Source organism: Trachypithecus francoisi, unplaced genomic scaffold (genome assembly GCF_009764315.1).
Source record: "Trachypithecus francoisi isolate TF-2019V2 unplaced genomic scaffold, Tfra_2.0 Contig00298, whole genome shotgun sequence".
In the NCBI taxonomy this organism is placed as follows: Eukaryota; Metazoa; Chordata; class Mammalia; order Primates; family Cercopithecidae; genus Trachypithecus; species Trachypithecus francoisi.
The window spans coordinates 26,002-40,229 of record NW_022680552.1 but is presented as its reverse complement, the minus strand read 5'-3'; the positions used below and the strand labels follow the sequence as shown (position 1 = coordinate 40,229).

The 14,228-nt window shown below is 36.8% G+C and overlaps 1 protein-coding gene and 1 non-coding gene across 2 annotated transcripts in view; both read right to left on the bottom strand.

Moving 5' to 3' along the window:
• The window catches only part of LOC117083176 (ankyrin repeat domain-containing protein 30B-like), a 109,540-nt gene that overhangs the window by 85,829 nt on the left and 9,483 nt on the right, over nt 1-14,228 (bottom strand). The window contains 4 exon segments of the mRNA XM_033210517.1: nt 456-528; nt 3,617-3,647; nt 8,872-9,276; nt 12,681-12,745. Of these exon segments, the coding sequence (XP_033066408.1) occupies nt 456-528; nt 3,617-3,647; nt 8,872-9,276; nt 12,681-12,745 (574 nt within the window).
• LOC117083200 lies at nt 14,013-14,119 on the bottom strand. The gene has a single exon (XR_004436996.1). It is a non-coding gene; the product is annotated as a U6 spliceosomal RNA (small nuclear RNA).

Here is a 14,228-nt window from a genome sequence, read left to right as displayed (position 1 = left end):
ACTGAACAGTATCAGAGAGATTCCATGATTACAATAATAAGTAACTGGATCCATTAAGATAAATTTAAGCATGAGTTTTGTTTTAAGTTACAATAGAATAATTTTAAAAGTCACAGTAAGTATACTTATGCAAATAAACCTTTACCAGATTTTATATATTCTCTATTGTGGAAAAGTTTTTCTAGTATAATGTTCCTGTTTCTCCAGCCCATTCCATATTTTGACCTCACACCCTCAAAATATTTACCAATGATTTGTTATTTACTGAAGTTAAAAAAAAAAAACAAAACTGTTTACATCAACAACTCATATTTCTATAAAATGTTTTTATCTGACCAACTTTATATTACCAACATGAAATAATGATACTTACCCCACTGCTAACCATGAAAAGTAAATACTATACAGAACTAGATTCCAACTGAGAAAGTCAACTTCACAAGAGACCATTTTACCTTGGTAGCAAGATTAAAGTCTTCCTCAACTTTTGTAGACTGTGAATTTTCAATAGTCGGTTTGCCACAAAGACTTTAGAGAAAAAAGATACAACAGAAATGAGCAAATTCATATATTTAAAAAGAAAATTTGCTAGTTCATATTTTGGTGCTCACTCTAAAAAAATGAAAACAAAAACAAAATCTGGGGAAAGATCAGTCCTCTGTATATTATATCATGCTTCTTGGTAGAATTAAAATATGCCCTCTGTTTTTAAAAATGATTTTAGTTACCTTTTTTTTATTTTTGACTCTACCTCCCCAACCGAGAACATACAGTAAAGACTGACTCTTAGTTCCATAAGAAATAGTGACAGCCAATACAATTGGTGTACCCTGAGTATCATTCGTCCTCCCAAACTGTTCTCAATGATGAACTGGAAATCTACTTAATGGCTGACATAACTTTTGATATCTAAACTGGAACAAACTTGATAATGTAAAATAAGGAAGAAAGATACAGTTACCTTGTCCCCTTTCCATTATCTATCTCTGATTCAAAGACTAATATGTGTCACTTGAAAATGACATTCTTTGTTTTTCAGCATAAAAGCCACTTAAGAAGGCCCTGTTGCTTCCCTTCACCCTAGAACACTACAGAGAGTCCCCTGAAATATTTGAAATGTTGAAAAATTGAACCTACAAATTTCAAATTGCAAATGTATATTTGTTACTGGGAATATTTTTCTCACAAAAAATTGAAACATTAAAAATAATAAAATCTAACTACTTATTTTATACTTGTCCTTCCTAGTTCAGGTCTACATAAACTAGCAAAGCCTTAAAAATCTTCATAGGTACTTATACCCAAGGAGAGAATCTGCTAGAAAAACTGAGTCCTGATAGCTGGATTTCTCTAAGTACTATACATACACAGAGACAAAGATCTGGAAGTGGGAGCCACTGTATATAGTGAAAGTTTCTCCCACTTCCAGATCTTTCTTCTGCAGGGCTTCATGGCAGTCTCCAACCTTTAAATATTCAGCTCATCAAAGCACAGCCTACTGAAAAGATAAACTCAATGATCAACCAAGAAACTCTGTATTTACCTGTTCCTGGAAAACAACTAAATGGAGTCTTAGTCATTCACCTCTAGCATAAGCATGTTACCAAAAACCCAACTGAACAATGACTTACATGCCAGCCAGTCTTACCCCTGCTTCATATGTACATGGGAAGGACATCAGAGGCCTGAAAAAAGAGTCAAAGGGGAGGGGACATCTGCCTTGGGCCACAGATATATCTAACTCAGCAAACTTTAATCCCCTAGCACTCAAGGGGCTCTAAGCCACTCCTGTGAGATTTGCGCTGAAAGAACAGAATAGGACATTTCTATCTGATTGTGGAGACTTTTCCCAGTGGCTCTTTTTTTTTCCATTTTTCATTAGAAAGCTTGAAGTTTGTCAATTCCTCCAATTAAACAAGCAAAAAACCAGCGACCTATTCAGGATTTCTTTTCAACATTGTTTTAGTATGCCCTTCTAGATAACTCCCAATGTCTTCTGTTTGTTCCTCTAATTTATCTTCATCAAACTTGTCATAAGGTCCAACATTCTGATCTCTTTGGTAAACCCTTACTCCTACCAATCCTGGGACTGTTTCTCTTCAAACTTGGCCTTTCCCTGATAATTCCATTCTTATCTACTTCCACTGGGTTCTCCAGCTAATTCCATTCTTATAGTTTTCCATTTGTTTAATTAGACCCATTCCCTCTTCCTATTATTCAAACACTCATGTACATGATGATATAAAAACAAGAGTAATGGGCTTTGAAATGAGTGTAAATATTACTTCTGCTACCTCCTATATTTAAATAAGTCACTTTGAGTTTCAGACTCTCCATCTGAACAACTATTTTTGCAGGATATTAAATACAGGTTGAAATATGAAAGTATTTTGATTAGTCTCCAAGAGTCTTTAAAATCCTAAAATGCCACGTGCCTTTAATTGTACCTATAGAAAAATGGGGCTGGCAGAAAGGAATAAAATAATAGAAGAAAAGAACACCAAGGAAAGCAGAGAAGAAAGTAATCGGGAAAAGATTATAGAAAAGTTATGGAAGAAGAAAAAAAGACTCTAGAAAAAAAATGAAGAGTTCATGCAACTAGGCAGGGTACTGCTTTGAAGAAAAACTAAACTGGGAAGTCAGTAAATAGAGAAATCTTAAGAAATAGCCTCTAATTATGATTAACATATCTATATCTATTCTCCACTAAAATAATTCATCTACAGGATTTACCTGGTATTGCTTATGAAACAAAAGCCTGTGTCTTGTCGCCACAGCTAAATAAGATCTGCTCTAAAAACTTCGATGATAATAACAAGGTACTGATACACCACTTTAACTGTTAAACATGTTAGGACAAAGTCTTCTGTTAACCAGTGTTCTAAGGGAAAACTCTAAAAAGAGTTAATATAGGCCGGGCGCAGTGGCTCAAGCCTGTAATCCCAGCACTTTGGGAGGCCGAGACGGGTGGATCACGAGGTCAGGAGATCGAGACCATCCTGGCTAACACAGTGAAACCCCCTCTCTACTAAAAAATACAAAAACCTAGCCAGGCGAGGTGGCGGGCGCCTGTAGTCCCAGCTACTCAGGAGGCTGAGGCAGGAGAATGGCATAAACCCGGGAGGCGGAGCTTGCAGTGAGCTGAGATCAGGCCACTGCACTTCAACCTGGGCGACAGAGTGAGACTCCGTCTCAAAAAAAAAAAAAAAAAAAAGAGTTAATATGTAACAAAAGGTAACTTTGTGAATTGATCCCATCTGGACCTGTACCTTGATCCTAATGATGCAGAGGTCTCCATCAATCTACACCAAGAGGGAAGAGAAAGGATTTGGGAGCAAGATAGGCAGATGTTCAAACTCAAGGGTCAGCTACTTTTTAGCTATGAAATCATAAGCCAATTATTCAACCTTTCTGAACCGCATTTGCCTGATTAATACAAAGTAGGTGATAGTAGCACAGATGCTTTGCAAAGCTGTGTGATGACTATGTGAGATCATAAATATTAAGCACATAATATGTTGTCTAGCCCAGAGTAGAATACTCAGGAGATAGTGATTTTTTTTCTCTATATTTTCTGAGTTAGCATAAACGTTTAAAAAAAACTGCAAAGTCTTACCTGAATTTAGGCTACACAGAACTCATATCCACTATTAAAGAAAAAAAGTAAAATACATTAAATCAACAAATATAAATAGAAAATACAGAATATTAAAAACTTAAGAGGGCACGATGGCATATGCCTTTAATCCCAGCTACTTGAGAAGGTGAAGCAGGAAGATCACCTGAGGACTCCAGGAGTCTGAAAGCAGCCTGGGAGACATTGCAAGACTTCAACTTAACTTAAAAGAATCGTGCACATTTTCGTGCATGATCTAGATCTTGTTTAAAAAAGCATAATACTCCAACACTTTGTTACAGAGACTCAGATGATCTGATACAAAGGACTCCTTTGGGACCATACATTGAGCTATGGTAAAATTATTAAGCATACTATTTTTAGGAAATTAATGCATTAAGAATGCTTTTTCCCCTCCTTTATAGTTCTCAAATGCAAGGAAAAATAGAATTTATCACAATTTGATCTCTACAAGTGAACTACAGTGTACAATAAACATAATCCAAACAGAATCCTATAAGACTCTCAAAAAATTATATTATCAGCAGAATTAGTATAAGTGGACAGTGTCAACCTTAGAAAGTATAATTTCTAGAAAAATGAACTAGGAGCAGTTAGAAAAGAGTACACAGTAGTCTCTCTTTATCTGCTCTATGTGTAGAAACACACACAACATGATTTACCTCTGCTCTCACACCACAATCATCAAAACAGAAGACTTCTGTGACCAAATTTGTGGAGGATTTTCTCCACCAACAAATAAGCAACCAATTCTGTAACAGAAACCAGCAAGTTGTCCTCTATTTAATTCCAACACTATCTAGAAATAGTGTCAGATCCCACAAGCTGAGGGCTTAGTCTCACAAGACTACCCTCCCACATCAGTTGCAAATCTGGGTTTCTGAAGCATCTAACCATCTGGTTTCAAGGTGGGGTTCTCACAACTCCCTCTTTGGGTTTGACATGCTAGAGTTTCCCAAAGACTAAGGGAAACACATTTACCAGTTTATTATAAAGAGTATCACAAAGGAGACACATGAAGAGATGCATAGAGCAAGTTATAGGAAAGGGGCATGGAGCTTCCATGCCCTCCCAGGGCACATCAGTCTCCAAACACTTCCATATGTTCAGCTATCTAGAAGGTCTCTGTTCCCAGTCATTCTGGATTCTAAAGAAAGCTTTATTACATAGGCATGAATGAAAAAAATCTGTGACCATTGGTAATTGACCTAACCTTCACCTCCTAGGAAGTTGAGGGGTGGGGCTGAAAGTCCTAACACATCATGTCTTGTTCTTTCTTGTGACCATCTTCTATCCTGAAGCTACCTAGGGACTGCCAGCCATCACTCAATTGTTAGCATACAAAAACATCTTTGGAGATTCTAAACATTTTATGAGTTGTATGCCAGAAAACAATGTTGAAGACCAAACATATGTTTCACAGTATAATAGACATGGTTGTGATTTCAGTTACTCATGGTCATCCATAGTCCAAAAATATTAAACGGGGAATTCCAGAAATATGCAAGTCATAAGTTCTAAATAATGTGTCATTCTAAGGAGTATGATGAAATATTAAGACATCCTGTTTCATCTCACCCAGGTCATGAATCATTCCTTTGTGTATGCTATTTGCCCATTAGTCATCAAAGTGGTCTGTTCCTGAATCCCAACCATCAACATTATCATGACTCAATGATCCACCGTCAAATGAAGCAGATGATCCACCTTCTGATATGTCGTCAGATAGCCAGAAATTAATAGTAATCTAACACCACATGACAACTCATACCTCATTCACCTGACTTCATCTCATCATATAGGCATTATGTCATCTCACAGGCATCACACGAAAAAGAAGGGTGAGTACAAGACAAGACATTTTGAGAACCATTTTCACCTAACTTTGATTACAATATATTGTTATTGTTTTATTTTATCATGAGTTATTGTTAATTTCTTACTGTGCCAAATTTATAAATTAAACTATCATAAATACGCATATATAAAAAATATATATATAGGGTTTTATACTATCCACAGTTTCAGACATTCACCGGGTGTCTTAGAAAATACCTCACATGGATAAGGGTGAATTACTATACTTATTTGTGTGTGTGTGTTTATGTTTGTGTGAGAGACAGACACAACACAGATCTCCACTCTCCACAAGAAGCAGATAAAAAAGACAACACTTTTCCTCACACTTTACCCTTAGGTTTTGACAACTCTGGAAAAATATTGGAATGTGTATTCAGCAGTCCAGACAATTTTCCAGACCCTGGCTATGTTGGCTGCTTTAGTTACAAAAAGTTAGGTGGGATCTTGGGAGATTTTTTTATTGGACACCAGAAATATCAACCATATCAACAGTATACTTAAAAACTCTAAAATAATTCTTTTGAACAGATTACCACTGAAGAATTTGTAAATTAAATTCAATTGACTTTTCAGTAAACTTACTGCTTGAAATTCTCGCACTTAAAAGTAATTTGCAACATCACTTTCTCTGACTCCTCTCATACTTTTCTTTAGCCACTGCTCAATCTCCTTTACCAAGTCTTTTGACTCTGTGAAATGTTGATACTCTCAAGGTTTTGTCAATGACTTTCTTCTTATTCTACATCTTCTGCATCATGGATAAGTTCATTGAAATCTATGGCTTTGCTTAATAATTATAATAAAATTATTCTAAGCCTACATCTCCAACCAGAGTTCTATCTCCAGCTAGAAATACCTATAATCCAATTACCTACTGAAAGTATCACGTATGAGTGTTTCATTAAACTCGTCATGTAAAGAAAACTGTTAGTCTGTCCCATGACTGTTTGCACTTGTCTGCCGACCTGACAATTTTCTTTCTTTCTCTTTTTTTGAGATGGAGTCTTGCTCTGTTGCCCAGGCTGGAGTGCACTGGTGAGTTCTCAGCACACTGCACTCTCTGTCTCCTGGGTTTATGCCATTCTCCTGCCTCAGCCTCCCAAGTAGCTGGAACTACAGGCGCCCGCCACCACACTCAGCTAATTTTTTGTATTTTTAGTAGAGATGGAGTTTCACTGCGTTAGCCAGGATGGTCTCGATCTCCTGACCTCGTGATCTGTCCACCTTGGCCTCCCAAAGTGCTGGGATTACAGGCATGAGCCACCGCGCCCAGCCCTGACTTGACAATTTTCTACTCCTTCCCCATGAGCATTGTAAATGCTTATTCACAATCTGTAAACCTATGACCTGAGATTTTCTCTGTCCCATAGCTTTTTAAACTCAACAATAACTAAACTGTATTAACTGTATCTCTTTTCTGCCTTTGCTTTATCTTTCCAGTGCCACTGGAAATGCAAATCTATTATTTTATATTTATATATCCTACTTAGACATGGCCCCTTATCTGATGGCTTTCACAGAGAAAAAGAAATCCTACCAATTACTATTGTTATTTTTTAAGTTTAAAAATATTTAGCAAAACAAATCAAAATAATGGCAAAGAAAGACCTACAGGTTTAAATATGTAAATTGAGCTTCTGAACTTGATTTGTTTTAACCTCGATGGGTCAAACTTTCATCACAGATTGATACTAGGCCATAGATTGGTGACAAAAAAAAAAAAAAGACCATAGCATGAACTACTAAAAAAGCTTACTTTGTTTTTAAATCCTTTTATGTAATGATCCTTCATCTATCGTCTATATGAAGGACCAGCAAACTATATGCCACTGGCCAAATTCAGCTTACCAAATGGTTTTTATACAATGTTTTATTGGAGTACAATCATGCCTATTTGCTCACACATTATGTATGACTGCTTTCACCCTACAATGCAGAGTTCAATAGCTGTAATAGAGACCACCTGCCTAACATACTTAGTTTCTTTTTTTTTTTTTTTCAGATGGAGTGCTGCTCTGTCACCCAGGCTGCAGTGCAGCGGTGCGATCTCAGCTTCCTGCAGCCTCCGCCTCCTTGGTTCAAGCGATTCTCCTGCCTCAGCCTCCCAAGTAGCCGGGATTACAGGCACGTGCCACCACACCTGGCTTTTCTTTTTGTATTTTTAGTAGAGATGGGGTTTCACCATATTGGCCAGGCTGCTCTCGAACTCATAACCTCATGATTCACCTGCCTCAGCCTCCCAAACTGCTGGGATTACAGGCATGAGCCACCACACCTGGTGGTCTAACATATTTCCTATCTGGCACTTTACAGGAAAAGTTTGCCAATCTCTGCCTTATACCATGATCAAAATGCCCTGATACTCAGATCTAATCTTGTGACTCCCCTGCTCAAACTTTTCCAATGAATCCCTGCAGAAAACATTGCTGGCTTCCTATGCATAGTCATTATTTATTCTTTCTTGCTGTAGAAACACAAGTTTATTTAGATATTCATTATTCCATTACCCCTATTCCATCTCACAAAGAGAAATCATTATTCTAAACTAATCACAGTAATTACATTTGCTTTCCTAGTGACTGGCTTAGAAATGGCATATGGTATAATCCAGCCAACAAAAAGGTTACAGGAAGATTACTGCAAGCTTCCAAGTTTTCTCCCTATTTAAAAGAAACATGTGAACAAAAGCAGTCCTTCCAGCCTTTAAATATTGTCTGGAGAGAGCGTGATGATTGGAGCTGTTGTTAATTAGCCTACCAAAAGTGGGATCCTGGCTGGGCACAGTAGCTTACACCTGAATTCCCAGCACTTTTGGAGGCCAAGGAGGGGATATCACGAGGTCAGGAGTTCGAGTTTGGCCAATATAGTGAAACTCTGTCTCTACTAAAAATACAAAAAATTAGCCAGGTATGGTGGTGGGTGCCTGTAATGCCAGCTACTTGGGAGACTGAGGCAGGAGAATTGCATGAACCCAGGAGACAAAGGTTGCAGTGAGCCAAGATCGCTTGCGCCATTGCACTCCAGCCCAGGCAACAGTGTGAAACTCCATCTCAAAATAAATAAATAAATAAATAAATAAATAAATAAATAAATAAATAATGGGATCCTATGATATCCCTGAACCACCAAAAGAACTTTAGTTCCTATGGTTTTAGCCATTGTTAGTTCATCTACTATTTACAATCAGAAGTATTGTGAGAATTTTTCCAGGGCCTACAGAATAAGATCTACTTATTTCTATACTATTAAAAAGTGTTGTCTAAGTTTGCCTTATTTACATATTCAAGTCATTCCCAACAACTCCCATATCACGCTTTTTTTACTAGGAACCTGAAGTGCCAATAAACCCTACAAAGTTCACTCAAGCATCTTACCATTTGTACTTGCTTTTATAGATGTTTCTTTTGTAGGACATGTGATCATCTTAGATGTTCCTTTTTCCAAATCTTCAGTTTTATTAGGTGTTACTCCTGCTACGCATTCAGTCTTTACAGATGTTTCTTTTTCCTCCCATGTGATCTTCCTAGGTCTTTCTTTTGCTGGCCATGCAGATTTCTCAGATGTTTCTTTTGTAGGCCTCATAATTTTCCTAGGTGTTTCTTCTGAAGACTGTTCAAACTTTCCAGATGTCGCTTTCCCCAGACATTGAATTTTGTCAGATGTTCCCTCCACCAAGGGTGCAGCGTCATGAGGTGGTTTTTCCACCAAGCTTTCAGCCATGTCAGGTGTTCTTTCTGCCAAGGGTGCAGCCTCATCAGTTGTTCCTGCAGATGTTCCTTCTGCCAAACACGCAATCTGGTTAAATTTTCTTTCTGCTAAATATCATCCTCCTGACTCTTCACCTGGCAAACTTCTACTCATTCTATATGCTTTCCTTACATATTACCAAACTTTTCTTTTCTCTCTCTCTTTTTTTTTTTTTTTTTTTTTGATGGATTCTTGCTCTGTTACCCAGGCTAGAGTGCAGTGGTGCGATCTCAGCTCAATGCAATTCAAGCAGTTCTCCCACCTCAAGTGACCCTCCTACCTCAGCCTCCCAAGTAGCTGGGATTACAGGCACAGGCCACATCACCCGGCTAATTTTTCGTATTGAGTAGAGATGGGTTTCACCATGATAGTCAGGCTGGTCTCAAACTCCTGAGTTCAAGCAAACCATCTGCCTTGACCTCCCAAAGTGCTAGGATTATAGGAGTGAGCCACTGTGCCTGGACACTACCAAATTTTTTAAAGCTTTAATTCTTCACCTTGGATATAAAATGTCTGACACATGCTGAATATGGTAATGACATGATATAATAAGTCATAATTATAAGGTCTCAAAGGGGTTCTGGCACAGAGTAAGCACTAAATAAAGTAATAAATAATAAAAAAGATGACAATAACAGGAAAAATGCTTAGTACCTTAATAAGAAGCAAATAAAAAATGACAATGATAATAACAAGGAAGATGCTTAGTACCTTAAAGATACCCGATAGTTATTTGTTAAGTGGACAAGTGGATAAATGAAAAAAAAAAATCATTTTTAAAGAAATTCTGTTGGAAAAATACAGAAATTCAGTAGACACAGCTCTACTGTATTATGAGCACTGTAAAGACCCAAATTATGTGTATTCCATCTTTGTCTCCTGCAGCTTGCCAAATCTAAATTATAGAGGTCCTTTGATAAATATATAATAAATTAAAGATGTGCTCATACAGTTCATATGGTAAAATGCATTGCGTCACATTTAAGTATCACAGTAGCATTTTCATTATTGTGAAAAATTTTTGTAATTTTTTTATAACTTTTTGAGTTTAGAGTTAAGCTATTTGAATATTTATAATGATAATATTTTGGCTATTAGAAACAGAGTATCTTCCTGTAACAAAATTACTATTAACACACTAATTATCCAGCAGATAGAACAACATACCTTGTTCTAATGAAGTAAATATATCTTATTTGGTTCCAACTTAGAGGGAATGAAGTTGATAATAGTGAGACCTTGTTGGTACAAGACTATGTAACATCCTGCGCTTCTCAATAAAGAATTGCTTTTCCAACTTCTGCACCCCGTAGGTATCGTTGAAAGATAATCTCCTATTGGTACTGATGTACCCTGGCTAAGTTTTGCAATTCTTGTTGACATTTGTTTATGGTGCCAGAAAAGTATTATTAAATTCCAAATTCTAAAGATAGTTACTTTTTTAGTGACACAAGTCACTATGTCACACAGTTGATCCTCGAATAAGGGTTTTCACTCTAGGAGCCCACTAATAGATTTTTCTTTTCCTTTGCCACTGCAAGATAGCAAGACAAATCTCTCCTCTGCCTTCTCCTTATCAGACTACTCAATGTGAAGGCAATGAGAATGAAGACTTTTATGTATACTAATTCACTTCCACTTAATAAATAGTGAATATATTTTTTCCTCCTTCTAGCAGTTTCTTTCCTCTAGCTCACTTTATTGTAAGAATACAGTATACAGTGCATATAAAACAGAAACTATGTGTTAATTGACTGTTTATGCTTTCAATAAGGCTCCAGGTCAAGAGTGAACTATTAGCAAAGTTTTGGTGGAGTCATAAGAAACAGAGTTTCATATGAAGCAGATTTTCAGCTGCATGGGGGGTCAGCACCCTAACTCTTATATTGCTCAAGATTCAACTGTAATTAATTATCATTTACTAAATGCAAACCATTTCTTGTAAAAATTAAATAGAGCCCAGAAGTTCAATACCAGCCTGAGGGCAACATAAGAAGACCCTGTCTCTACAGTAAATAAATAAATAAATAAATAAAACCGTGTTTCTTCAGAGGTTATTGTAGGAGTTCATCAGGTTGGTGGGAAATATTTTAAGATGACATTATAGGACATAGACACAAATCTTCTTGGAAGGCCGGAAGGTTTTGTAAAAGTCTCAAGATAGGGTTATGGCTGAAAGCAGTCTAATCTTTACCTTGAGCAAATAGCTTAAAGTGGGTACAAAGGTAAGTAGAGTAGTTTATCTAAATAGCTTATTTACTCATGCTTTTTTGTTTGTTTGTTTGTTTTGTTTTTGTTTTTTTGAGACGGGGTCTCACTCTGTGGTCCAGGCTGGAGTGCAGTGGCGCTATCTCAGCTCACTGCAAGCTCTGCCTCCCGGGTCCACGCCATTCTCCTGCCTCAGCTCTGGAGTAGCTGGGACTACAGGCGCCCGCCACAGAGCCTGGCTCATTTTTTGTATTTTTAGTAAAGACGGGGTTTCACCATATTAGCTAGGATGGTCTTGATCATCTGACCTCGTGATCCGCCCGCCTCGGCCTCCCAGAGTGCTGGGATTACAGGCCTGAGCCACCGCGCCCGGCCACTTATGCGGCTTTAAGACTCCCCTTTGATCACCTATGGCAGGATGGCTCTCCCGGGGTGGGGCGACCAGATTAATTACCCACAGGTATGTTGACTCAAAGCCTTTGTCATTAAAACTTTGCCCACAGGGCCAGCTTGCCAGGGTTGTGGCTGCTGACTCTTTACAGCAACTTCCTTGGTGTCTGTAAAATTGGCTGAGAACCCTTGCTGCTCTTTCACTGAATATCGGTGTCTGGATATGCGTCTCATCTGTCACGCAGCCGGGGTCTGCAGGATAGACCCCCGCAGGTTATAAAATTCAAATGTTACAATTTTCTGTTATTAATTCCTACTTTTCGTTATTAGATGGTCGATTCTTGTGGCTTGTAATTCAAGGCATCTAAACTATTTTATAATTTGTAATGAAATTTATTTATAAATATATTAATTAATTAAATTGGATAACCTGATCATCCCCTATTACTGAGCTCATCAATCACACAAAGGGTTATACATTTTATAACAAGTCTAAGTTGTTATGACAATTGAGGAATCATACAATATACAAAATTGTGTTACTTATATATACAAAAGTATTATATAGGATTTAGGGACCATAATTAAATACTTTTTCAGATAACATTTTTTGAAATTATAAACTACCTACAACTAAATTCTTAACTAACTCTGAATAATAAACTAAAAAAATTAAATCAAAGCTATATATACACATATGTACACACCCACATATACACATATATATATGTAAACACATGCTATTTACACATTGCTTTTTGAATTGCTTTTTCGTGATCAACACTTCCATAATCTTATGGTAGCACCACCAAGAGTAGCTTACTATCTGAAATCTTACCTGGATTGGTATTTTGAGGATTTTTAGATAATTTTCGTATATGTTTCAAAAGTTGTTGATGAATGCTACGTATAAAAATGTAATAAATAAAATTACTATTTTAACGCTGATATAAAAAACATTTACTAAATTTATTAAGTTCTTAGAGTATTTCAGACAATATCAGAGCTAACATCAGAATATTACTTATTCCATAGACTTTAAGTTTGTAAGCTCTATGAACTTATTAGGCTTCTAATGAAAGCAGAAATAAAGCAAGATGAAATACTCATGAATTGAGGGCTGTATAACTCAGTAAATTTAACTCGAGTTAGCTTGGCTTAATAGAAAATGTCCCTAACTCAGAAAAAGTCCTAGCGCAGTTACCAACAGGTATTTTTTCTTGAACAAGTTGCTTATCTTAGGCTCAATGTCTTCTAAAAGTGAGGATTTTAGAGCCTTATTTCACTAGGTTATCACAAAGATTTAACAAGAAAACATTTTTAAAATGCTCAAAGAAATAATGAAGCAATGAAATAATTTATTCTTGAACCTTATTGCTGAAGCTATTTTAAAATTCCCAATAAAACACCATGTGTTGGCCTGGTGCAGTGGCTCATGCCTGTGATGCAATCACTTTGGGATGCTGAGACAGGAGGATTGCTTGAGCCTAGAAGTTCAAGACCAGCCTGGGCAACCCAGGGAGACTCTGTCTCTACAAAAAATAAATTTAATTTTTTTTTTTAAAAGTGTTTATTCATAGGTTATATTGTTCAAATGTTGCAGTTTTCTGTTATTAATTCCTGCTTTTGATTATTAGATGTTCTATTCCTTGTGGCTTGTAATTCAAGGCATCTAAACTATTTTATAATTTGTAATGAAATTTATTTATAAATATATTAATTCATTAAATTGGATAACCTGATTATCCTTTATTACTGAGCTCATCAGTCACACCAAAGGCAGAAAACTAACAGATGTCAGCATCTGGCTTGGACTACTACTACTCTTTATCTACCTCCCTTAACCTGAATGAACAAATCTTTGTTAGAATGATGCTTAGTCACTATGTTCATTTCCAGCTGCTGTAGAAGACAAAACCCTACCTTTATTTTTTATAAGTTCCACAAAGAAGATGCAAGTTGGTATTTTCTCATTTCTGAGATGCCTACTAACAACATATTGCACAGAAGATCCTATGTGTTACCACACCTCATTTCATATATCACCTTACATAAATATTTCTTGTATGAAAATCACAATTGCAAAATGGGTGTCACCCATTTTGCTTTGACTCACACCGTTTCCTTGGAGCTAGTTAGAAAGTAGTCAGATGTCCTTTTGGGGACTGCAAGAAATATGCAACACTTCACAGATTTGTATGTCATCCTTGTGCAGGGACCATGCTGACCTTCTCGACATTGTTTCAATTTTAGCATATGTACCCCTGAAGTCAGCACAAATCCCTACTTTTATATGTGAAGACTATCAGTGATGGATGAGGCTTAGCTCTGTTAAATCTAAACAACTTACTTGATATAGAGTGAAGTCTATTGAATGGCTTCATGG